This window comes from Ananas comosus, linkage group 11, assembly GCF_001540865.1.
Source record: "Ananas comosus cultivar F153 linkage group 11, ASM154086v1, whole genome shotgun sequence".
NCBI lineage: Eukaryota > Viridiplantae > Streptophyta > Magnoliopsida > Poales > Bromeliaceae > Ananas > Ananas comosus.
This window is the reverse complement of record NC_033631.1, coordinates 10589875-10616052: the sequence shown is the minus strand read 5'-3', so window position 1 is coordinate 10616052 and position 26178 is coordinate 10589875. Positions and strand designations below refer to the sequence as shown.

General features: G+C 37.7%; 4 protein-coding genes across 10 annotated transcripts; 3 read left to right on the top strand and 1 right to left on the bottom strand.

Annotated features, from left to right (window-relative positions):
* On the top strand, window positions 6875-8643 carry LOC109717829 (protein transport protein SEC13 homolog B-like). Its single transcript, XM_020243759.1, has 2 exons — window positions 6875-6965; window positions 7524-8643. The coding sequence occupies exon 2, from the start codon at window positions 7532-7534 to the stop codon at window positions 8435-8437; it is 906 nt and encodes a 301-aa protein (XP_020099348.1). The 5' UTR covers window positions 6875-6965; window positions 7524-7531; the 3' UTR covers window positions 8438-8643.
* LOC109717871 lies at window positions 9190-12404 on the bottom strand. Of its 3 annotated transcripts, none has more exons than XM_020243820.1 (6): window positions 12306-12404; window positions 11029-11501; window positions 10893-10945; window positions 10731-10768; window positions 9980-10409; window positions 9190-9586 (listed from the first exon to the last, which is right to left on the bottom strand). In XM_020243820.1, the coding sequence occupies exons 2-6, from the start codon at window positions 11492-11494 to the stop codon at window positions 9341-9343; spliced, it is 1233 nt and encodes a 410-aa protein (XP_020099409.1). In that variant the 5' UTR covers window positions 11495-11501; window positions 12306-12404; the 3' UTR covers window positions 9190-9340. The 3 variants fall into 3 exon arrangements, with proteins under 3 accessions (XP_020099409.1, XP_020099406.1, XP_020099407.1); XM_020243817.1 differs by having other exon boundaries at window positions 11029-11504; window positions 12228-12369; XM_020243818.1 differs by having other exon boundaries at window positions 12228-12363.
* LOC109717671 lies at window positions 14799-18336 on the top strand. Its single transcript, XM_020243542.1, has 2 exons — window positions 14799-15174; window positions 17385-18336. Exons 1-2 carry the CDS (start codon window positions 14903-14905, stop codon window positions 18238-18240), a joined length of 1128 nt encoding a protein of 375 aa, XP_020099131.1. The 5' UTR covers window positions 14799-14902; the 3' UTR covers window positions 18241-18336.
* On the top strand, window positions 19354-26031 carry LOC109717279 (UBP1-associated protein 2C). 5 transcript variants are annotated; one of them, XR_002218148.1, is made up of 4 exons: window positions 19354-20611; window positions 24956-25153; window positions 25408-25724; window positions 25818-26031. XR_002218148.1 is itself a non-coding variant. In XM_020242957.1 (2 exons), exon 1 carries the CDS (start codon window positions 19357-19359, stop codon window positions 20608-20610), a length of 1254 nt encoding a protein of 417 aa, XP_020098546.1. In that variant the 5' UTR covers window positions 19354-19356; the 3' UTR covers window position 20611; window positions 23962-23986. The 5 variants fall into 5 exon arrangements, 2 of the variants coding, with proteins under 2 accessions (XP_020098546.1, XP_020098545.1); XR_002218145.1 differs by having other exon boundaries at window positions 25408-26031; XR_002218147.1 differs by having other exon boundaries at window positions 24951-25153; window positions 25408-26031.

The following is a 26178-nucleotide window of genomic DNA, read 5'->3' as shown; positions in this document are numbered from 1 at the left end:
TTGGAGTGTAAGATTGTTGAGGATAATTGGGTTGAGACTGTGGGTAGATTCCAGGAGATCCACGACTAGAATAGTGTCTATCACGTTGTCCTCGGCCTCCACGATATCTACCTCCACGGTCTCCACGATTACCACGTCCACGATTGGCATAAAGAGCTTCACCGTCAATAGTGGGAATAGCAGAGGACGTAGTCACACTAGTGCGACGCTGAACTTCTGTTTCTTCTTGCATCAAGAGTGGACGAAGTTGTTCAAAAGTTGGCTTATTTCTGTGTGTGTTTAGAGCACTAACAAAACCTCGATATTCCTCTGGTAGCCCTAGAAGAACAGTCATGACCAAATTATGGTCTGACTCGATTTCACCAATCGCCTGAAGAGCATTACCAATCATCTTAATCTTTTGCATGTAATCACTCATGCTCATTGAGCCTTTCTTGATGCTCCGCAATTGAGATTTTAGAGAAAAAGCCGTGGAAGCAGTCTTATCAAGAAAATATGCCTCAATAATTCTCCAAGTATCATATGCAGTTTTAGGTGAGCTAGAAACAACCATATGTAATATGCTAAGAGATAAAGTGGCATTAATCCATGAAAGTATAGTAGTATCGTTCTTTTTCCAATTCACATATTCAGAATTTATAACCTCCTTCTTATCAGCAGTATCGATAGTCTGAGAAGGCACAACATTAGTTCCGTCCATATGTTTTGTAAAACCAAAACTTTCTAGAACATTAAGAAAGACTTGTTTCCACACAAGATATGTGGAATCGGTGAGTTCTAGTGGTATGAGAGTTTTGATATTAACAATTGGTAAATTTGAAGTAGAAGAAGACATGTTTACTACCTTAAGATAAGGATCCACCACTAGATAAGAAAGAAAGATAAATCAGAATATAGCGGATGTGAATAAAAAAAGAACCTGAATTCTACCACATGAGAGGAACCACTTATCACCAAATAAGATCGACCGCAGTAAGGAAAGAACCGAGCGATACGAGCAACCAACAGTAGGACAGTCCGAGCGGCACCAGAGGAGCAAAGAGGAATCATAGAAAGGCTGAAAATACTGTAGCAGAAATACTGTAGCAGAGCACTGTAGCACTGATACTCGCGCTGGTACTGTAGCAATGATACTGTAGCAGTACTGTAGCGATAGTACTGTAGCAGTATTGGAAAGATAGAAAACCAAAAGAAAAGACACCTATAGAAAAAGGTGAGATTTATGGTGGATGGTGGCTATGGATCGATATCCCCACATTAGGGTTTCCGCTCTGATACCATGAAAGAAGGGCTAAAGTGCATACCCTCTTGAGTTGTATTAATGAATATATATAGTACAAGAGATTGTCTTACTATAGTAACAATGACTACTATAGTAAAAGTATAACTAGGATTACATAATATATAATCCTACTCTATAGAAGGCAATGATAGTACTCTATATAAGGTAATAATACACAATATCCTAATATATCGTAACATCTTAATATAGATAAAATATATCGTAACAGATTTGTTTCGAGGTTCAGTACTTTGCCTACGTTTCTGCCAACTTGTTAACACAAGAAAATGTTGGATCTCCACTAGATACTTTTTGTAGGCAAGCACCAAGCTTTTACACCAAGAACACTTCTTCTTGCAAAAGGATTACACAATTACTCTTTCTTTTCTATCTTTTAGAAGTTGTATCTCACTACAATATCACTCAAGCTTACAGAGAGACTATAGAGCTAAAAGTATTGAATAATAAAAATTACAAGCTTAAGGATTTTGAAAATAACCCACCAAAGTCCTCTATTTATAGCCAAAATCCAACTAATTTCTATTTTAGAAATCATGACTTATGGGCACCTGAACAGGGTTCCGAGCGCCCACTTCTGCAAACTAGCACCGAATTTTTGAAACGGATCGTCAAACCATTTTCGAGTGCTCGGTTCTCGAACCAACTCCAACATGCTCAGCATAGTAAAAAGATAAAACCAATACGCAATATTCAATATCCAGATGCCCGGATCCTATTTCGGGCGTCCAAAATCGTGGAAATAATGATTTCAATTCTACATAGTAGAGTCTGAAGTAGGCAACCAATGCAAATTCAGATTTCAGGGTTTTGGGGGCTCGAAACAACCTTTGAAGCCCAAAACCACTTTTGGGTGGTGAACCTACGAGAAATTGGACGCCCCAAACCCTACATCTAGTTTTTCTTCTCGGATCTGGGCGTTCGAAATAGGATTCGAGAGCCCGGAATACCTTCTAGATGCTGCTTCGACAATCCGAGTGCCTTGGCTGTTTGGGTTCGAGTCATCTCACTTTTGGACCCTACTTCCAGGCGTCTGGTCTAGAGCCTGAAACTTGTATTTGTTTGAAATTTGATTTTGAATTGCTTTGAAAGGCCCTTGGATTTTGACAAACAGAGTTTTTGGGTATTTTCTTGCACAAAGTGAGTCATGTTCTATTTTGGACCATATGCGCTTTTAGATGTTTAAAGTATTCAATTTTAGCTAAAAAATTCTCCACTTTAAGCAAAAGTGAACTATTGTTATATATTAAGCTCTAAAAAGAGATGTGGGGTATTTTTGACCTTGGAAGCGTAAATAGCTTCAAGAGATGAAGCTTACTGCTTGCGCCTTGCCCTTCTTGAGTTTCTTTCCAAAAATTTGAGAGATCTAAATACAAAACGCAAGATTAAAGATTAGTCTAAATTTCAGTATTATTTTTAATCATCAAAATTTAATTATGGATTAGGGCCACTAGGCCAACACTTACCACTTGTTCTTTCTACGTTAACACCAAAGTTGGAGACTTATGTGTGCATTTCCCTACCCTCCTTGGGTATGGAGCCACAATAAACTGATAGGATCATTTATTAAAAAAATTCTAATTTGATATCGTATCAGAGTAAGAGGTCCTGAGTTCAAGTCCCACTAGGCTCCTAGGGTTATTTAATTTACTCCCATTTAATTCAAGCCCGCGTCTTGGGCCTACCAAAAAGTCTCTAGTCCATATATGAGGGGGAGTGTTGAATATAAATATTAAAATACCGTTCTCTATCAGCTTAAGCTTTTGGAGAACAATAGTTGTTTTATATAATTTAACATCTGTGACTTTTAATTTTAGAGCGGTAGAGATGGGCAATGATGAAATAAAATTTGGTGTTTTGTATTTTGATTGTGGTCATGGTGTTATCTACTTTTTCCTCTTCCTGTGCACATTGGCGAATATCTATCGTTCTCAAAGTTCCTTCTCTTTTTTTCATCTATTCCTTCTCTTTTATACATCCCTCTTATTATGTTTCTATATTTTTTCTCTATATTTTTGAAAATTTTCACAAAATTTTAGAATTTTTTACTATTTTATCCACTATTCCCACGTATTTCTTCCTATTTTCTAAAATAAATAAAAATTTCTGAAAGTAAATTTGAAAATTTTGTAAATTTATTTGAAAATTATTTGAAATTTCTAAATTGTTGTTTTATATAAATCTTGGGTTCATTGCTAGCAAGATAGATCAGGTTTCTCCAGATTTGTCCTGCATCATTGTTACATCTTCAAGCTAGATATATTTTCTCCACGGATCCAAATTTTTATATTCGTTACCCATTTCCCTACTATACTTGGTTTTGATACTTGCGATGATTCTTTTTAGAGAATTCATCCCTTTTGGATGGGGTGTTTGGCATATCCCGACTAGCGTATTTCATACTGTAAAAGTCAATCAAACATATGCTTGCCCTAACAAAAACAAGAAGAGTAGAATTCCCTCCTCGGCAAATACAAATCATCCTACCAAAACAGGAAAGATATATACAAATTACATTGCCAGCACGTACAAAAAGCAAAAAGTAACAACAATTCGACATAAAACAATACCAATACCAATAAAATTATTTCACAAATCCGTGAATAATCCTTTAGGTCAAATCCTAAAACCAAGGAATCAAGTGCCGCCCCTTGCCGTACGGCACGGTGGGGCACGTACCACGCCCCCAAGAAGGGAGCNGTAATAAATTAATAATACTATCGATTATCTAATTATTAAGGATAATATCTATTAATTTATTATTAATAAATAATAATAAATATTATAAATTATTAATAATTAATTATAAATAATAAATTAATTATAATAATTATCTAATTATTATTAATTAATTATAAATAATAAATTAATTAATTATAAATAATTATTTATTTATTTATTTATTAAAGCAATAAATAATAATTTAAATATATTAATTAGATTAATTAATAATTTACTGCAATTAAAATTAAATTTAGATTTTAATTAACTTTGTTCTCATCAAGAAATAAGCTTGTTCTAAGAAAAAGGTGGAACAGCAGTTCCAGTCTTATACCAGCTTGTTCTTGAAATACTGGAACTACTGTTCCCGGATACCAAACATCACGTTTGGGAACAAAGGAGGGAACAAGGGCCTATTCCCCCCTGTTCCCGAACCAATATCTACCGTAGAGCACTAGTAACCAGATTGCTCTGTGACAATTGAGTGAAGTCATATTACCCAAAGCTGAGACCAACTTATAATTCATAAAGCATTAGAAGTGGTGATGTAGAGGCCAAACCTTCACCACAATATCAGACTTTGCTTCGGCCAGTGAATCCCTCAAGTTCTGTGCTTGAGCAGGACCCTACAAAAGCAAACAAAGAGAAACTTTTGAATCATATTATTGACCAGCTGGATAGCATAATAGCTCGTGATAATTTACCCAAGATAATTGCCATGCTAATTTACAACAATATGGCAAAAGGGAACTTAAAAAATGAAAGAAATACAATGTAGAGAAATTTGACTCGTATTATACTCTTTAAGGATTTCAAGAGATATGTATGCAGTTGAATGTCAGTCAAAATACAATTACATGCATGAAATATTGTTGAATAAAACACAGCAGGCAATTACATGCATGAGTATTTACTCTTTTTTTTTTTTCTTTCCACTTGCTTTTTATTATATGCACTCTTTCAATAAAAGTAAGAGGATTGCTTTATGTTCATCAAGTACCCTCCTCAAATCAGCAGAGCATCAGAAGCACCAAGCACTTGCATAAACACTAAAAACCTTTGCTTTCCCCTTAACTTCTCTACTCTGAGAAGCAGCAACTATGCATTTGGCAAATGAAAAAGCCCAGCGCTTTTGCTGTTGCAAGAAGCTGAAATGAGCATCTCGGCTACAAAAGCAGAAGCTCAAATATGGAGCTTCTAAAACTTCACTGACAATGCTGTTAGTGCTTCTTTGAACAGCGATTTTGCAGAAGCACCAACAAAGCGAAGCAGGCCCTTATTTCCCAGCACAAATTAACTCGCTGAATCGTTAATGGGGAAAATGAAAACTTTCTTAACTAATTTACTAAAAAACTGAGGAAAACAAAGAGAAAATAGCAAAAGGACGGATCTTTCACCTGAGAGCCCCATCCAATTACACCAATCTGCTTAATCCCCTTGAACGCGTCGGGTAATAGGTGGAATAGATCCCTCCCGCCTCTCACAATGTACTAAAAACCCATAAAATGATCCCAAAAAACACATAAAAAACAATAGAAACTGCATAAAACTCCCAAAAAAAAAAAAGCGCACCAAATCAAGCGAAGGGGGGAAGATAAACCTCGTCATGCCCTGCAAGGGAGATCTTCTCCTTTTTGAACACCGAGGTCTCGAAATCGAGCGAGGGCAAGGGCTTGGCGACGTAGGGTGCGGAGACCATCCGAGCTCCGGCAGCGCCGCATCCCCGGCGAGTCACCAGGGACGGAGCATTCATGGGGATCCCGGAGAGGGGGAGGCGCAGGGATTTTGCGGAGGAGGAGGATCGGAAGCCGAGGGCTAGGGTTTTGAGGGCGGGGTTTAGGGTTTTGGAGCGGTGGGAGGGGATGGAGAGGGAGGATGCGAAGGAGGATGCGGCGGCGGTCGCCATTTGTTTGTGATGAGTGGAGAGAGAGAGAGAGAGAGAGAGACGTCGTTAAGTAAAAAAGCAGAAATATAAATTTCGAGCAGTGACGAGATTTGGAATTTTGTATCTAACAGGGAACAGCTGTGCAATGAGATCACAGCCGTTGATTCGCTTGATCGGTCGTGTCTCCGGAGTGCGAGTCACCTCCAACAGCGGTTGAGGCGGCCGAAACGGCGAGCCCGGAACGCATAAAACATCTGGTTCAGATTTTGAGGATTTATCTGTGGACCTGGTTCACCGTGTCATCTGTGGACCGCACATTTTAGTCCTCACCTGTTTCTTTTTTATTTTAAATCTTTATCTAAAATTACAATTGTTTAAATTAGAAAAATCTTAGCTCACAATGATTTCTCGTAACAATCTATACAAACTCTAGCTCTAATAAAATTTTATGTTGATACTCAACATTTGTTTTAATGTAAAATTTATTTACAAAGATAAAGTATCAAATATTTTATAAAAAGGTTCGTAAGTGACTTGATGAATTGATTCATAAACTATTTTGTTACCCCATCTCTATAAGCACATTTCATATATCTATAAAACTTTATAATACCAAAATCTAGTTAATTCGACTGATATATTCTATGATATTTAAAATATTATAAAGTTAGATATGAATTTTTTATTTATTAAATAATTATTTTTTTCTACTGTAATATTTAAGACAATTCGGTGACTTAGTAATAAATTTTCAAATTTTTTTTTATTACAGGCCTTTTGATTCTTAGATGATATCTCTCCCCCATGTTGGTTTTTGATTTTTATTTAAGTATTAATCATAAAAATAAAAAAGGTGCGTACGCTCCGGATACACGCGGTGCAGAGAACAATTCTCACTAATTTTAGGGTTAGCAAGTTATCGGGTAAATATGTACCCGACCCAATAGCATATAGTAGAGCCGAGCGCTTTTCTTTCTCTCTCTAAGCTAGTTGCTTTCTCTCTCTAAGATTAGGGTTCGGAGGAGCGTTTCCCCTCTACTCCGTGCGATCTCTCGAGAGGTAACAACCCTTCTTCTCCGATCTACATTGTTTCCATTCGAATTCTCGCTAGGGTTTTCGATCTTATGCCCTTTTCGTACTTGTAATTTATTTTTTCGATCCGATCGTGCTATTTTTGTAGCGATTTCGAGATCTATTCACTTCCCCCAAATTCCCGAATTGGGAATTAGAGGTTGAGAAAAAAGAAGCGAATCTTTTGATTCGTGCGAAGAGCATGAATAGATATAATGATCTAATCGTTCTATGTATGATGTTAGAAAATATTTGCTTCTTTGTATGTAGATTTACTCATTATCCTACTATAAAATAAAATGATGACATTATGAGGGACCAAGATATGATTTTTTGAAGTTTTCGAACTTCGATTAATTTGCAATGCATAGGTATTATGTTATATTCGTTATTATTGTAGCACATTGTTGTATTTTGCTGTTTCAGAATGAAAAAAAAAAAAAGTAATTATCTAGTATATGATGTTATGCTGCATGATTATATTCTTGTGTGATATCATAGATCTAGAATTTTTTACTATTTGTCACTAATATAATTAATAAACAGCTGTAGCAATGCCGACTCATAAAATAGAGACCGGTCATCAGGATGTGGTCCACGACGTCTCGATGGACTACTACGGCAAGCGCCTAGCTACTGCCTCTTCTGATTCGACCATTAAGATCGTCGGCGTGAGCGGCTCCTCCCACCAGCATCTGGCAACCCTGACTGGCCACCAGGGACCGGTGTGGCAGGTTGCATGGCCACACCCGAAGTTCGGGTCCATGCTCGCATCCTGCGGCTACGACGGAAATGTTATTCTATGGAAGGAAGGAGCTAAACCCGATGAGTGGGTTCAGGCTCATGTTTTCTCCGAGCACAAGTCCTCGGTCAATTCCATTGCATGGGCGCCTCACGAACTTGGGCTCTGCTTGGCTTGCGGGTCTTCTGATGGGAACATATCTGTTTTCACCGCGAGAAGTGATGGGGGTTGGGACACTGCACGAATCGATCAGGCACATCCAGTTGGGGTCACCTCTGTGTCGTGGGCCCCATCGATGGCCCCTGGTTCGATTGGGTCTGGTTTGATCGATCCAGTTAGTAAGCTAGCGTCCGGCGGGTGCGATAACACGGTCAAGATATGGAAGCTTTACAACGGGAGTTGGAAGATGGATTGTTTTCCCGCGCTTCAGATGCACTCAGATTGGGTGAGAGACGTGGCTTGGGCACCGAATTTGGGTCTCCCTAAAACAACCATTGCTAGTGCTTCGCAGGACGGGACGGTAGTCATATGGACGGTCGCAAAGGAAGGGGATCAGTGGGAAGGTAAAGTTTTGAATGATTTCAAGACTCCCGTTTGGAGGGTTTCGTGGTCGTTAACAGGTAATATATTGGCCGTGGCTGATGGGAACAACAATGTGACATTGTGGAAAGAAGCTGTCGACGGGGAGTGGCAACAGGTGACAACAGTCGATCCATAGAATGTTCGAGTTTTTACTTTTACTGCTATTTTGATGGTCTGTTGTTACATTTGAGTGATTATTCAGGTGTATTGAACTTTGCATGATTTACATATGGAAGATATTTGGTTCTTTCGTGGCTGTAACTTTTTCTTTCGTCGCCTTTTATTTTTCTGCAACAATGATCAAATGTTTCTCAGCATTATTAATTTGTTATTTGCTCGTAATTGGTGTGTTAGCCTTGTAAATGTGTTTGGCTATTTTCTTTTTTATGTCATTATTTTTAGAATGCTGTAGTTGGATGTGTCTATGGCCATTGTTTATGTCTAACTATTCCTGATTCTCTTTTTCTACTTGCAGCAACCTAAATATATTTCATTCAAGCATCCTCCTTTTCCTTCTCATGAACTGAACTGTTCGACTGAAAATGAAAATTATATCGAGTTAAATTTGATCATTGATCCCAGGATGCATGTATATTACTTTGGTGCTGGTGTGGGGCTCTGTATGAGTGTGTAATTGAATAATCGCTGTGAAGCCATATATTACTCTGATCAAGTAAATGTTGGAAATTATATATATTGGTAGCAACATTCCTAGAATAAAAATTTGCAACCAACTTCGAAGTTGACGAAGATTATTTGAATTTTATCATTATATTACTCAGTTTGGAAATTTTCTGCACACTACCCTAATTTTTTCGAAAATCGTAGCTAAAACAACTTCGCTCCAACCCATTTTAAGTTTTTTAAGTTTTAACTCATCATCTGAAAAATGAAAGATAAAACAGTGGAACTAAATATAGCAACATCAACACAACAAATCAAATTAACAAAGGAACCTGTTAATCAGACTTTTCCCGACCAACGTCTGGTAAACTGAAGAGCAGTAAAGCTTTGATCATTTTCGAAATTGAGAGAGAAGTTAAAAGCCTGATGAATTCTCCTCCAAGGGAATGTTAGAAGATGCAAGTGCTGGAATGCTCACTGAAGCGAGCTTTGCTTTTACGATCTTCGCAGCTTGAATTTGATCGGCAAGTGAAACTCTTGCTTGTGGTTTCTCGGACTTGATAATCTCTACATCTCGCTCCTCGATCACCCGCTTAGGGCTTATTGCCATTTTCTTCTTAGAACTGATCAACTTCTCCAGTTGCTTTTTGCGGTGGTGGAACTTTAGCCGTGAATAGACAAACATCAGAGAGAAATTTCATCAGAAGGAGAAATCAGATATACTAACAAAGTAAAAAAAATTAAGAGACTAGGAGTCTTATCGGTAGGTGAATTACATCATGCTATCTATTTGACTAGGAAATGTTTGGCGTAAATTGTGATAGGACTGTTATTGGCCATGTATAAAGACAAATATCTACACATATGAATAAAATAGTAGCATTTCGAAACAGAAAAATGCATACGAGGAGAAATCCAATCGTACATGTGTGAATTCGAGAATGCATAAAATGACTTCGATATATAGAAATTGTTTCACCGGCTAGCTGATAACAATCGCAAACAGGAACATTATCTTTATTGACGGTGCCAAGATAAGCAAACTGGCAATTACCTTGCTAAGCCGCTCCTTAAGCTTTAAGATCTTTCTTAGGGCGACGTTCTTTCTCTCTCCCTCTGATTTTTTCTGCGGCAATGCCTCCACAACTTTAGCATTTGTGTTGTCTTCTTTATCATCCATCTGATCGGCAAGCCTTGCAGCTTTTTCTGCTCTAACCCTCGCAACAATCTCTGCTCTTAGCTTTGCAATCTGCTTTGCACTTCCTTTATCAGCTTTCCATTGAAGTTGTTGAGATACCGAGCCAGCCTTAATTTTATGAAAGCTGTCCCAATCCAATTGCTGTTGGCCATGACCACCTTCTTTTGCTGCTTCTGCTATACTTCTCTGCCACATCAGATAGCAAGTCTCTTGCAACCTCCTGTGCTTCAGGCGCTCTTCCCAAATACTTCTTAAGGCGGAACTTATCTTTGCCTTACTTTCATCACTGCAAAAATATTTCGATTAATTCCTCACTAAGATGAGCAACACGAGATTGGCGTGCATCTACATAATCTCCACGAATCAGAAACCAAACTCATAATACTTTTGAGGCTAAAATGCAGGAAACACCTTAGAGATATTTGTGATTTCCACTTTGCCGCCCTGAAATACTAAAAAACTATGTATTACCTCCTCAAACTAAACCTTCTCATCAATTTACCTATATTTATATATCACTTAACTCCTTAGGATCACAGAGTATAGGGCCAATGCGAAAATCACGATAATTGCAAGGGGATTTCATTCATTTTACCCAAGTTTTTACCTGTGAGAGCGAGGGGATCCAAACATCTTCTTCCTAATCTGAAATGAGAGGAAAACCAAAAAAAAAAAAAATTCATCGTGAACTCGGAAAAGACGAATTCACTAGTACATAACAGAGCTTAAAGAAATAGAAAGTATGCAATGGTTTCTTACATGACGTCACCTTGGGGTTACTCAAGGCTTCTCTAGTTCTTCGCTTGATGCGCTCTCGAGTCTCTACGTTATTCAACAAATAACGTAAGTACTGTAAAAAAGGTCAACCTCAGAATTAAATCGCAAAAAAGCAAGCAAGATCATACCTTCACTGTGTTTCCGCCCTTTGTTCCAAGGAACCTTGCCTTTGTTCGCTCTTCCAATTTTACGCCTCCTCTCTATTTCCTTCTTCGACATACCGATACTCGCTTTTGCCGAATGGCCCGAATCATAACCACTATCAGCCACATAGCAAGAACGAGAACCGTTTTCTACATCAAGTGATAGATCTTGTTGGTCTTCTTGTGCTTGCATAACCGGCTCCAATTTTGCACTCAACAAGCTATTACTAGTATAAAGTAACTTGTCGTCCGCTCTACGCTCCAACTGGCCTCCAATATACTCTCTTAAGGAGGAACAAGTTAGAGTAGACGCTCGAAATGCATTCGTTGGATAAAGTATTCGAAACTTTTTCAGTGCCATCCCTCGTTCGCAGCGTACACAATGCTTGGCATACGTGAGAGTGGGTCCGAAAGAAGCATTAGCAGCATTATAGATAGACGGAGAACACATGAATGTCCTGCTGCAAAAATTTCACCGCAAAGAATCAAAATCAATATGATCCTTCCACTAGCAGAAGCAATGTACATGTCAGGTTTTATTGTTCATGAAGTTCGGTTCAAATGAGATCGGAGTCCCATCATTTGAAGTGTCGAGGACCATCGTGAAGAATACCAAATGCCGACGTGTCGACACGGCACGAAAGAGACAAAGAAGTGCCTAGACCAATTTTAAGGTTCCGGTTTAGGCGGAAATCATACTGATAGGTTTATTAATCAGCGAAAACAAAAAGATGCAGGAATCCAAGTTAGAGATTTGGATAATTTGACCAGTCTGACGGAAATCTGTCAGATTATGTCTGTTAAACAGGCATCTCATCTGTTTAACTCCTTTGTAATTTATTAATAAAGGGTAAACTTCAATTTGCCCTATACGTGATATAGCGTAGATTTTATTTTTATTTTTACTGAAAAATAAGTTAACTGTAACTTTTTGAGCCATGCAGGTTACAAAGTGAAAACGCGCATAATAAGTTACTTCGATTAGCACAATGTCTGAAGATTCGAAATCGGGGCCATTTTTCGTGGACTAAATTTCTTAAATTCAAACCTCTGGCGACGAAATTGAAAATTATAACCAAGGAAACTACAAAATCAAGTTAATAACTTAAAAAGAATCTAGAATGGAGAGTAACTGTGTAAAGAAGATCAGAAATAGAATAGAAGAGATAGAGAGAATAACTTACAAATAATAGAAGAAGATGCCACAAGAGAGAGAAAGAGTGTGTGTGTGTGTGAGAGAGAGAGAGAGAAAGAGAGATTACGCTTGGCTCGTATTTGGGGGTGGGGAATGGTGGAAACGGGGGAGATGAAGAGCGGATGAGTGATGTTCTCTTGCACCGCGGGAGCAATTTAAGATGCTCGCCTCGCCCTTTTTTTTTTCTTTTTTTCTTTTTTTTTTTTTTTTGAGAGAGAGAGAGAGATAAATAGTATGTTAGCCACTTCGTTAATTTCACTTAGAAATAAATTTATTTGGGATCTCGGATACCAACTAGGCAACCGTCAAATCCTTTGCCACTTGCTCTAGGAACGATCGTTGGTTTAGCATATTTTTAATTTACTATTTTGTAATTTAAAATGCCTCACTTTATTATTCTATAATTTTACTTTTATTTTACTGTTAAGATCTACCGTCAAGTAGGATATTAATGTGGTAAAATTTATATGTCAAAATATAGAAATTTTTGTAAAAATATGGACTAGTACAACGCTGTGCCCGTGGACCAGGTCGGATCTGGATAGTTGATGTACTGTATCCGTACCTTAAAAAGAAATTGTTAGAAAAAAAAAAAACCCTACCCATTTAACTTTGGGTCGGGTTCAGATATGGATACTTAAGTTACTAATATACCGATCGGGTCTATTTATGCGGGTCTGGGTAGTGACTATCCGTACACTACCTGTTTAAAACCGGATACGGTTCGGGTACGGATATCTGTTTATATATATTTTTATAGACTTTATTAAATTGTTTGGGCAAAACTTGTTTCGGCCATTATATTTACTGATTAAAAGTCTAAAATTCAAAATAATTTTATATGTAAACATACAAAAATTAAAAAATTATGATACCATATTACAGATAAAGAGAATATAAGTTGTAGTAATTACTAATATTATAACTAACATTCAAAAAAAATGGGAGAAAAATAAAGATGAATTAGAAAATTTACTAAATAGAATATTCATTAAAAAAAACTAGATTGTCGACTATGATTAGAGAAGTGATTTGGAAAAAAAACTCACTTGTACCACACCTGTAAAGGATTAATATCGCTAATGATGACGACGATGAAAATATTGTTTCATAAAAAACTCTTAGGCGAAAATAAAACAAAAAAAATAAAGAGTTAAAAACAAAGAGTAAAAAAATTAGAAAAAAAAAAAGTAGGAAAAGAGCGGCTAGGGCTTCAGTGTTTTTCTAGGATGAAAATACTTAGAGATCCCTTGTCTATAAGTCCTATTAAAATTGATCTTTCAATTTTAAAAGTTCCAAATTTTTTTATTTACTATTGAATATTTCATCGTGGGTCCAGGTCCGGATTTAAAAACTATTCCGGACCCTACCCATTTAAAAGTCAGGTTCGGGTCGGGTCCAAATCGGGTATGGATATAAAATATTCGGACCCATACCCGAAACTTTAATGGGTATTTTTTTTCCCCGTATACTATCCATTTTTATCGGGTCCGGTTCAGATCCGAATAGGGTCCGGATCGGATATGATATATCGGATATTTTGGACAGCTTTAATTTTATCATGTTGTGTTTCATAAAACATCTCACTTTTCTAAATCACATGGAGGTAAATTAAAAATTTTCTCTGATTATATGTAATTATTAAATATATGATTATACTTGTTGATCGATCTAACCTCACTAATATTAAATTTTTTTATTAATATTTTAGTGTCGAGCATGAAAAGCTTGACTAAAATAAAATATTATTTATGTGAATAGTATTTAGTATTAATTTTTTAATTTTTTGAACATCTAGAGTTTACTATTTGACGGTAGTATTATTACGAATTTGAGGGATAATATGTACTATTTATGTTTAAAATGAGATTAGTTTAGATATAACTAAAAAAGCCTAAAAAATATATATATATATATAGGGGCTCGGATGTCAATGGGTTGGATTCGGAGTGGATTTTTAAAAATCCGAACCCGAACCCGACTCCAAATCTACACCCGAATCCGAACCCGAATCCGACGGATATTAAAATTCATATTCAAATCCGAATCCGACCAAAAATCTAGAACCGAAACCCGAGCCTCGAATCCGAAAATCCTAACCCCGAAATAATTATTTCTCCTTTTAATATTTTAAAATATATATTACATTAAATCTAAATTTTTAAATTACAAATACAAATATGACATCAAATATTTATATACATATTGTATATAATATAAAATAAATTCGGTTTTGGGTCGGGATCGGGTTCGGGTCAGATAAAATCAAAATTCATATTTTGAATCTAAATTCATGCGATTTTTGTTTTTATATTCATATGGAAAATTATATTCATTCAAATCGGATGAATCCACTCTGTTCGAATTCGAATTTGAATTCGGATAAAATTTCGAATATCCGTATTCATCAATGTCCCTGGCTGGATCTCCCTATAAAATTGCCACATGATGGAAAACCTTTTCCATCGCGGCGCGCACTCATCCTTGAGGAGAGACCACAAAAATGAGTCCCACTACTATACATATATACGCATAAAAAACGTATTCAAACAAGAGTGTGTCACTCTAACTAACACATGATACATAAACAAACTCCATATATATAAACCTAACAAGAGCATATACATGTCCATTTGATCCCTCTTCTCAATTTTCCACTGAATCATGGGAGGAGAGGAAGAGAAGAGAAAAGAAGTCGACGCCGCGGCGGTGAAGAGGATTGTGAAGCAGCTAAACTTCGGGGGGTCGGAGGAGGAGAGAGCCGAGGCGGCCTCGGAGGTTGGGAGGCTGGCGAGGGCCGACGGTCGCACGAAGAGGTTTCTGGCGGAGCTCGGAGTCGTGCCGACGCTTGTTCGCATGATATTCGATTCTCGCGATCTTCGTAGCAGGATTTCGGCGGCCGAGGCTTTGATCGAGCTCGGTAGAGGTACCTTCAAGTGAGTAATAAGCCACTCAATTCCATTCTCCTCCTCTTTTTTTTTTTTTTTTTTTTTTTTTTTTTTTTTTTTCTATCCATAATCCATTTGGATTTGATTAGCTCTTTAATTAGTATAAAGTGTTTATTATTTATATATATATAGACATATTTATATATGTTTTCCTACATGATTATTCATACTAGCATTCAAATTCTTCATCTAAACTCTCTTTCAATAAACTTAACAATAAAAGATGGTTTTTTTTTTTATTAATTCCACTAGCTAACAATTTGTTGTTTCTTAAATATGAGAAAAAAAAGGACCTAAAAAGTTGCTAATTAACTAATAAATAAGTCATGTAGTTCATTTCATGTTAGTTCCCAGGGGAAAATACTTGTTATTGAACTTCTTATTCAATAATTTTTGTATTTTTATTTTTATTTATCACTAGGTGAGATAGTTGTAGCCATAATAATTATTTTGAATTATAATTTTTTATTAGTTTAACTTGCTTGTTACTAAAGCTAAGGGTAGCTTAGAATGTACCCCAAGATTTGTAAAGGTTTTAGTTTCAAATACGACATTAGCTAGAATGTAAGTATAAATAAAAAAAAAAACTAATGCATCAATCTACTTTTTGGTACATTCAAAAATAGAGAGAACATTATTCTTAATAATTAAGCATTTATAGACCTTATATATACCAATAATTTGCTATATCTTTCAACGTTAATTACCAACTTTTTTTTTAGGAAAAAAGAAAACAAAAAGCTAAACAAAAATGCTACTATACAATCACCAATACAAATTAGAATCATATTACAAATTATTAAATCTAACTAATTAATTATATTTTAATGTATATTTTAAGATACCTAAAGTGGTAGAGACAAAATGATTTCCAAGTTGAAGAGAACTTTGACTTTTGCTCTAAATTACAAAATCGTTAGGCATGGCTCATGAACCAACAAAATTTTGACCACAAATTTATCAACGCTTCTCCTTTATTTCAACTTTGTTCGTTAGTATTAGGTATATCTATAGAACATGACACGACACATCGCATCTTTTACCCAACAATTGAATCATTGTTAAAAAGAATAAATAAAAGAAAGAGTACACAAATTGTTTAATTAATTCATTGCTTAGCCTACAATAAGATTGTATGGTTGAGGAAAATCCATTTATTACTTGGGCAATGTTTGGCTACTACAAACTTTTCCATAAATCTAAAAAAAAAATTCAGAAAAAAATTTCCTTTTGAAAAATCTAAATCGATCGAAAATACTTTTCCAGCCAAACTGAATTATCCCTTAACTAATTATTAGTGAAAATATTAGGCAAAGACTTTAAACTTTTGGTTTGGTTAGCTGGATCTTTCGTAGAAACGCCATTCCGTAGAACTATATATTGAAAAAAATGACAACATTTTCTTTTTTATTTTGGTATAATATTTTTACAATAGCTGCACCGACTGTAATAGATGCAGAAGTGTAGTTAAATAGACACTTTTAGGTGTACATATTTATATCTTGATATGAAATCATAGGGGTTACTGTATGTGTATGTTTCTAATATATATATATATATATATATATATATATATAGTGTGCCTACTATATTCTTATAACTATAGAGTCATTCGTACTTATAAATTATTTTCGGTGATAAATCTTCTAAATCAACGATACCATTAAACATAATTTAGACCGTTTGAAACTTTTAGAAATCAAATTTCATGATTTTTTTTTGAAATTATAATAATGTCCATAAAAAAAGTTATAAAATAAACGGTCAAAATCAAATGACCTTCTAAAATTAGAAGATCAGATTCTTCAATTTAAGATTAAAATTATTGATCTTTACATAGATAGTGGATATAATTTTTTTTTTATCAAAAATTCAACTGATTTTGAAATTTTTACATTGTTAAACTGACAATTATCTCATATCGACCGTTAAAAGTTGTCAACTTTGAAAAATTTTAATCGTAAGCTAAATGATATCAAAAAATTATGAAATTTGATTTATAGAAATTTTAGATACTCTAAATAATGTTTAACGGTATGAGTCGTTGATTTGGAAGCTCTAATATCGAAAACGATTTATAAGTACGCAGACGATTTTGCTTATAAAATTAAAATATAGTTGTTGGACTCTCCCTCCCTTTCTATATATAAGTGGATCTATGTTTCTAACAACAATGAGTTTAATGTGCTTTTCTTCAGAAACAAGGTGCTTATGGTAGAAGCAGGTCTCCTAACAAAATTGCCCCAGCTTATGCCTAACAAGGACTTCTCAAGAAGCCAAGAGCTTTTTCTCCTCCTCTCCTCCATCTCCTCCCTAGCGAAAACCGATTTCGCCCTCAACACCTCTCACATTCTCCCCCTCGTATTCGAAACTCTCAACGCGAACGACGCAACGGAGAACACGAAGTTGGCGTGCTTAGCCACCCTATACAACCTCTCAACGAAGCTAGATAACTTCAAAAGCATTGTATCCAATGACACAATACATGCATTACTTACCTTATCATTGGATAGGAGGACCTCAGAGGGGGCTCTCTCAATTCTAAGCAACTTGGTAGTGAGCCCCGCGGCGAAGAGACGCATCGCAGACCACTCCGCGGTCCCGAAAGCGTTCGTGGTGGTCATGTCGTGGGACGATAAGCCCAAGTGTCGAGAGCTCGCGGTGTATCTAATGATGGTTGTAGCCCAAAATGGATGTAGAGTGTACAGGGAGAAGTTGGTTGAGCACGGGGCGGTGGAAGTGCTTTTGGAGATCGCGTTGCTGGGGAGCGACATCGCGCGGAGAAGGGCGATGAAGATACTGCAGTGGATCAAAAATGAAGGGGAAGTGAGGATGAGAGTGCATTCGGGGCCGCGAGTCGAGAGGGTGTCTCTGTTTGATGGTTGCAGTGGAGATAGAGAGGAGGAGCAATGTAGAAGAGCCATTGGAGAGATGGTTAAGGAGAGCCTTAAGAGGAACATGGCATCCATTTTGAGAAAGGCCACTGCAATAGAGGGTTTTTCTAATGTTAAGGGTTTGTGCACTAGCTCTAGCTCTAAGAGCTTGCCTTACTAGTACTTTTAGACATCCACTCTTGTATTGTATCTTGGCACTACATAATATTACTTTCGTGGTTGAGGTTGCAAGGGAAAAGATTATTAAAATGGGAAATGTTACATGCATGAAAATATTTTTAAAAAAAGGATTAATAAGTTTAGTATGAAAATATTATTTCTTGTACAAATAGATGTAAAATTTTTAACCACTTTTCGGTTGTACAAATTGGATTGTGCGCATTATAAAAACATAAAGATTACCACATAAAGGGTTTGGATATATCTATTGGAGTGTTATTACAACTTTACCCTATATAACATTCGCAAATTCTTAAGTAACTATTACTCTTGTATTGCGACGGGCTAATATTATAGAAGATAAAAAATTGATAAAATTAAAATTTTAAAATTTTTTAATTTGTAATAAGACATCAATAAATACAAATAAAAAATATAAGACAGATATATACAAATGTGGCAAAAGTTATAACAGCAAATAGATTATACATAATAATAATGAAAGTTACAACAGCAAATACATTTTTTTTTAAAATGATTTGTTTAGATAAAAATAAATCATATGAATATATTAATTAGAAAGTGGGCGAGTGGGAAGATGAAGCATTGAGTAGAGATGAGGTGGGAAGACGAAGCATCAAAGAGTGTGGAGAGGGGATGAAGGAGGAATTGTCACGTGGCAAATTTCATGAAAAATAATATATAGGAATAGGAATAGATAGATGACATTGGAGAAGAGTGCACCGACAAACTATGCCTTATAGGCTCCGGCTAAGCCTACGTGGCCCAATATGAGAGTTGCCGTTAAGCCTTAGCGGGCCAGGAGCGACGAATCCAAATGGGCCTATGACCCATGATCACCTGTGCATTAAGGCTTAATGTGGCCCGTAAGCAAAATAGGGCCCATCTACATAACACTTTAAGGCCCATCAGTTATATATCCAATATATTGCTGCGCCACTCCAACGCCACTCCTTTTTCCCCGACCCCGACCGACTCATCGTCTCATCCTCCTCCCCTCGGGTTTAGGGTTAGGGTTAGGGTTTTGGTTGAAGGGTAGAGGAGAGGAGGGTTTAGGAAGGAGGAGTGTTTGCTGAAGCAGCATCGTCACGCGGCCATGGATCCAGCCATCAAGAAGCGCAAGCCTGACGAGAACGGCGCGGCGGCGGCGGCGGCGGCGCTAACCAACGAGGACGTCCTCAAGTTGGTCGAGCCCTTCTCCCGCGAGCAGCTCGCGGAGATCGTGGCCGGCGCGGCGTGCCGCGACGCGGCGGCGCTCGACGCCGTGCGCGCCGTCGCGGACCGCGACCTCGCCCAGCGCAAGCTCTTCATCCGCGGGCTCGGGTGGGAGACCACCACCGAGACCCTCCGCTCCCTCTTCTCCGCCTTCGGCGAGCTCGAAGAGGCCGTGGTCATCGTCGACAAGAACACGGGCAAGAGCAAGGGCTACGGCTTCATCACCTTCCGCCACGCCGACGGCGCCCTCCTCGCCCTCAAGGAGCCCTCCAAGAAGATCGACGGCCGCATGGCCGTCACCCAGCTCGCCTCCGCCGGCGCCGGGGGCGCCGCGGGCTCCGCCGCCGCCGCAGCCGCGCCCGCCGCCGACGTGTCGCTCCGCAAGATCTACGTGGGCAACGTCCCCGCCGAGATGCCCTCCGAGCGCCTCCTCACGCAGTTCGCCTCCTACGGGGAGATCGAGGAGGGGCCGCTAGGGTTCGACAAGCAGACCGGGAAGTTCCGCGGTTTCGCTCTCTTCGTCTACAAGACGGTCGAGGCGGCGCAGGCGGCGCTCATCGAGCCCACCAAGACCATCGATGGCCATGTGCTTGTGTGCAAGCTCGCGATCGAGGGGAAGAAGGGGAAGCCGGGGGCTCCCGGTCCCGCTCCGCCACCCGGATTACCGGGGCAGCAGATGGGAATGCAGTCGACGGTGCCGAATTCCATGCCGAGCCAATATGGCGGTTTCCACCATCAATCCTTGCCTTCATCCATGGGAGGGGCCAATCCGGGTATGCAAACAGTCGGAAATCAAGTTCCTTCATCAATGAGCGGCACTGGAAGTGGCGGCTACGGCGGAGGCTTTGGAGGTTCTTATGGGTCTTCCTCGCAGTATGGCGGTTCTTATGGGCCTTCCTCTCAGTACGGCGGTCCTGGTTCCGGTGGGTATGGTGCTCAAGGCATGGGTTCTTCTATGTATCGCATGCCACAAAACTCGGTTGGAGTGCCTTCGGGGCCGTATTCTGAAAGTGGGCAGTATACTATGCCGTCGTCAGCTTATCAGAGCCAGCATCACCCACCAGCAGGTTCGTCTCCTGCGTCTAGGGTGCCAGGTGGACCAGGGGCTTATCCAAACATGCCCCCTTATTACTGAGGTAGTTTACTGCAAATGTCATTTTACACAGCATATTTTGAATTTTAGTTAGTGAATCTAGCTATCATGTTGTCTCCTGGTATTAGTTTAGCAAGTTGGACTATTAGTTAGTAGCTTTTGCTGCTTTTTCTTAAGATTTTATCACCATAAAGTGCACTCGTGTTATCAGCAAAACTCTATGGGCGTGTTTGGTTCGCACTATGCAAGCAACATTCCTGATTTTCTCAACACAAGGATTGCCCGAGCCAACCAGGCTACTCATGCCGTCCTGTGTCGATGTCGTGCTGGCATGTGGCACTGGATCGTGCCGATACTGTGTTGACAATTTGTTTTGTATTTTCAAAGTATTTTTTTAATTTTTTAGAGGTAAAAAATTCTAGAAATGTTTTTCAATACTTTAAGTATGTAGATCTTGTAAATGAATCTACTAATAATTGGAGCAAATAGTAAGCTCCATTGCATTGTAAGACCAACTTAAGTGAAAACAAAAACAAAAACAAATCAGAAGATTTCCTCCATTTTCTTTTATTATTTTAGATCTAGTGAATTTACCCAAGGTAGTGTTGTCCTACAAAATTTTGTGTGTCTGGGATTTTGGTTTTGCTTCCATGCATATATTTTTATAATATACATGAAATGAATTTTTTTTAGTTATTAATAATGATTATGGCTCTATTCCCACTAAATAGTGTGAGATATAGTATATAAATTATTTTTATAACCATTAGAGATATTAAACTCTTTAAAACTATTTTTTCATGAGAATGTAATAAAAGAAATCTTTGCCAATGCATGCCAATGTGTTGATGGTGTGCCATTGGCACGGGGGGCATGTCTACATTGGCGCACCTGGTGTTGTTGTGCTGTGCCATGCTGCGGGCACAATCGCATGGGCCATGCCGGTGGCACAACAATCCTTATTTCAACATAATCAGGAATGTGATTCCTGTGAATCAGATTATGACTCATCTGTGTTATTATGTTTGATTTAGTTCAGGTGTATTGTTGGATTATTGTGCAACTAATCTTGGCAGAATAGCGCAAACCAAAGGAGCCCTATGTGTTCCTATTGTAGAAACAGAAGGCCTGCTATTAGTGATAGTTGCTGACTTGCTTCTAATGCTCATTCTTCCTTTCTATGTCTGCTTGTCTGTTGTGTGTTGTTAGGGTGGATCAAGTTTTGTTTTCGCTGGGTGTTATTGCTTCTCACTTCTCTCTTAATGAATATGTGCCGTAATGAAACTGTAGTTTGTTTGGTTCTGTGGTCGAACTCTTGCAATGTTATCTTCACAGTTAGACTGCTACTTTTGCAATTGAACCTGGAATGTTGCGATCTCCGCCATAGGAAGGCCTGCTTATATATGTCCTAGGAAAACTAAGTTTCTTTGGCACCATTTAGAAGAAGTTCAGTTAAATGACTTTAGCAGTTTGTGCTATTTGCTCTTTGCAGTCTTGGCCTATTTTATCTGTGGTATGCCAGGTATCAATTTGCTGATGCACTTTATTGTAATTGATATCAAGATGGCTTATTGCTAATACAGAATTTATGGTTTAGTCTTTGGATTAGTTGATGTAGCTTACATCACTGTGTTTATTAATTTCTGGATCTTCTGTTTGTTATGCTTGATATTGTCAATTTGTCATTTGCACTTTGTTGCATTTCTTTCATGCATTCTTTGACAATTTTAGTACAGTCATTTCCATGGCAGGGTTTCTCTAGTGTAGTGCATGCCATTTCGTTTGTTGTGGTTGAATTATTGATTTAATTGTGATGCATGTGTGATTCAGGTATATGACAACTCTTGGGAGCAAATGCTTTGAATGGTTGTGCTGAATTCAGATTTGTACTGCTTTGATGAATGGCTTGCTTTGTGGCTACTTCTTATCTGAGAATGCGGTTTGCTCTCTGAGTGTTTGCTATTGGAAGTTTTGGGAGTTAGTGAAACTAGTCTAGATTGTTGACTGAGAAAAAACAGCTTAATAGCTAAAGTTGTATTTTGTCTTTGTGACTATTTGAATGCTTATGTTACATATGGATGTGCTATGCTTGTTGGTTGCCTTCCTATTTCACCTCCTATCCTTTAATGGAATGATATTTGCTTGGCTCTTTTTTTTTTCTTTCCTTTCCCTCTTTATTGTTCTGCTGCAGTATCTAGCTTTAATGATCTTCTGTTATGCATTCATGGCTTGATAATAGACTAATGTTTGCTTATAAATTTGGAGTATGTGCAAGTGGAAAGAAGAATGCTCGAAGTCTTATGGTTTATACACTTCTTGTGTTGCATTACTATCCATTATATGTACCCCATGTATGGGAGGAGACAGATCCCTTAATGAAGGACTGTTGAGTTCATAGTTGCTGTGGCTTGTGGTTGATTCAAATATTTTTGTCATTCTTGCATGCAGAATTTTGCCTGCTGGTCACATATGAGCTGTTTTCTTATTCATTTACTGGTTGCTATTGTTTTAATGATGCTTTCTGAAGAAAGCTGTTCAGATGATTAGCTCTTTGCATGGGCTACGTTACTCTCCACATGGTTGATTTCTCCTCAAGGCTTTCTATAATCAGCAGTGATTGCTATGCGTTTTCTATTACTTACTGATTTTTTTTTTTTTACTTCCAAATTGAATGTCTGCACCCCATCATGTAGGTTGTTAGAGCCTTTTAACTTATTGACTGATCTGGTTCAACGCGTATCAAGATTTAGAAGTTATAGGATAAATGCGATGTTGATGCTAGTCTTTGTTGAGAGAGTCTTTGTTTTCTCAACAAGTCATAATTTTGTATTGTGCTAACTTTAGCATTTCAAGTGGAGTTACCTAGATGCTTGGTTGTATCTTGCATCTTATGATCTTCATCTTTGTTTTACTTGTTTTGTCATTTTCCCACTATCCTAAAATTTGGACAATTTTCTCTTATCCTTCTCGTGTTGAATCCTTGCCTGAATTTTCCTGTAACAGCACTTAATCCTCTTCTGCTGTTCGCTTTTGGTTGCAATGCACTGGCACACTGAAATGATACCTTTCATAGATCTGTTGCATTGTCTATTGATACTTTGTTTTGGGGTTTCTTTTCTAGTTTGGTAATTTCTTGCCTCGTAAGGATAATGAGAATGATGTGATCTTCGCATTGAAGCTTTCTGAAAGACATAGCACATCTCATACCTGGAAATTTGATAACGAGTTTAATATGAGTTTATGATGTTTACTTGTTAGTTTGAAACTAAATTGTGTAAAGACCAGCCTATCTGTTGTTCATATGAAGGTTGACATATCTGCTATATCATCTCGTTTGTAAAATCGAAAGCATCATTGATCGATGTTGTTTTAATTTTAATTTGTTTTATACAGAGAGCAAGGATTTAAGTGCCGTGGTACGGGATCGTGCCGGAAACTTGCCGGTACGGTGCGTGCTGAGCCGTGCCGATGCGTGCCGGTCACAAAAAATATATATGTGCTGACACGTAATGGCATGAAATATTTATTTTCTTTAGCAACAAATTATGCCAATTATTTATTATGTATTTTTATCAAATATTTTGAACTTTATTGAGAAAATTACTTATTAATTTCAAGAATAAAGGGTTTTGAATTGTGCCATCGGCACAGGTGCCGTATCGTGCGGATATCTTGTTGGCACGATACGGCACGGTAGATACGGCACCTGTGCCGTATCGTGCGGATATCTTGTTGGCACGATACGGCACGGTAGATACGGTCTGTGCCGATAGATGCTTTAATCTTTGACAGAGAATAACAAAGGAGTAATATTTGTGATGTAGCAAGAACGGACAACAAAAAGTCTAACAGAAACATTGCATGAAGAATGCCATATGCCATTTTATTTGGTAACTCAAAGACCCTGCCTATTCTAGTTCTGTTGCTATTCTGCTCTACCGTTTGAATCTCGTAACTATTGATGTGCAAGTGTTCTTTGTGTTCAGTTAGTGATTGTAATGTTTAAGAGCAATTCTTCAATGTAAAGGGTTCCGTCGAAGTGTTTACAATACCAAGATTCTGAATATCTTGCGGTCGTGGATTTGGATGTCACTAAGTTTTATGTTTCTAATTTCTTTTGAAGAAATCTTTGCCAAGATGTTGCTCTCTAAATTTTATGTACACAACCTTACCGAAATGGTGATATCCGCCTTTGAGCATTTGATATTCCTTTTTTTTTTTTTTTAACCCCCTGAATTCTGATGTCTCTTGTCATTTGCTTCTATCCTTACTAAGTTGCTGTGTTTTATGATCATTCTATTCTCACCTTGGTCAAAAGTGAGACTGATCTACGGCCATTTAATTCCATTAGGGTTTCTGATTCACATTTGTCTATCTGTAAGATCAGGTCGAACTATTGATGGGTTTACTCTTTCCAATACATTTATTTCGTGCTTGTCTGCAAAGTTGTTAATGCGTAAGAGGCAGAGAAGAACATCATGCCATATTACTGCCAAGAGATGAACGGATAGCAAAGTTTTTGAGGAAGACTGCAACGTTATCTTTCTCTGGTGCAGTCTCGACAATTGTCCCGGACGTTTTATCGGTTGGTTTTTTTTTTTTTTTTTTTTTTTTTTTTTTTTAAATGGTTAATTTGCACCCTCCGTCTTAGACTAAGCGATCAGAATTTGAGTCCCACTTGGCGATGAAATAGGCACATGCATTAAAAATATATTTTTTTTTTTTTTTTTTTTTTTTTTTTTCTCCCTTCGCTTCTCTCACTCTCTATATTAACTTACGTCTATACTCTTCGTCTTACTTCCTGATCTTTTTCCCTTGTTGTTGTGTTTCTGTCTTCAGATGTTTTTGTGTAGGTCCAACTAATGAGATTTGGATGATGGATATCGGTTGATTAATTTGGAGGGAGGGCCAAGCAATCGAGAGTATATTTGTCCAGCACACTCAGGCAAGTATAAGTCACATGGTTATCTGTTAATCGACTGCGGTGAGATTGGAAGTGGAGCGAAGCACATCTGTAGAAGGATTCGAAATTTTGAGCATGCGCATGCACATGAGCATATGCATCTCATTTGTAGCAGGATTAGCAGGATTGCAAGTAGAGATGGAATGGAAACATAAATAAGAAAGAGGCTCAGCAGAAGTTTCTGTTCACTTGGGTGAGAAACGACACTCTCTGTTAATACAGAATGTGATATATTATTTGTTGCGTGTAATGGTGAGGAGGATCATCCATACTCTTTCATATACAGAACAAGAACATCTGCCTATGGAACGTGAAGGATGTAATATTCTGCTCCTTGAAATTTAGTGATGATGGAATCGCCTGATTCGCCGTCACTCTTTATTTCTTCTTCGCCAGCTGTAAAGGCTTGTCTGTGATGGGGACGTTTCTATTCGTGTAAATAATGGATACTATACTATACTATATATTTTCACGAGTTTGAGAGGTGAAATATTTCTACTCGTAAGAGTGCTATGAAGTATGAACCCAAAAGTAAAAAATTAAGAAATAAAAGAAAACTTCAAATACCATGGTTTTGTATTTTTTTACTTTACTATTCTATAATTTAAGGTATATCATTTTTGTATCATATGGTTTTATATATGTTT

Bases quoted from the DNA above. Each gene is read 5' to 3' on its own strand.
- LOC109717829 (XM_020243759.1), top strand. From the start codon at position 7,532: ATGCCGACTCATAAAATAGAGACCGGTCATCAGGATGTGGTCCACGAC.
- LOC109717871 (XM_020243820.1), bottom strand. From the start codon at position 11,494: ATGTGTTCTCCGTCTATCTATAATGCTGCTAATGCTTCTTTCGGACCC. The intron at 10,946-11,028 runs GTATGATCTTGC...TGAATAACGTAG, and splicing joins AGGGCGGAAACACAGTGAAG to AGACTCGAGAGCGCATCAAG. The intron at 9,587-9,979 runs GTAATTGCCAGT...TCACGGCTAAAG, and splicing joins TTAAGGAGCGGCTTAGCAAG to TTCCACCACCGCAAAAAGCA.
- LOC109717671 (XM_020243542.1), top strand. From the start codon at position 14,903: ATGGGAGGAGAGGAAGAGAAGAGAAAAGAAGTCGACGCCGCGGCGGTG. The intron at 15,175-17,384 runs GTGAGTAATAAG...GCTTTTCTTCAG, and splicing joins CTCGGTAGAGGTACCTTCAA to AAACAAGGTGCTTATGGTAG.
- LOC109717279 (XM_020242957.1), top strand. From the start codon at position 19,357: ATGGATCCAGCCATCAAGAAGCGCAAGCCTGACGAGAACGGCGCGGCG.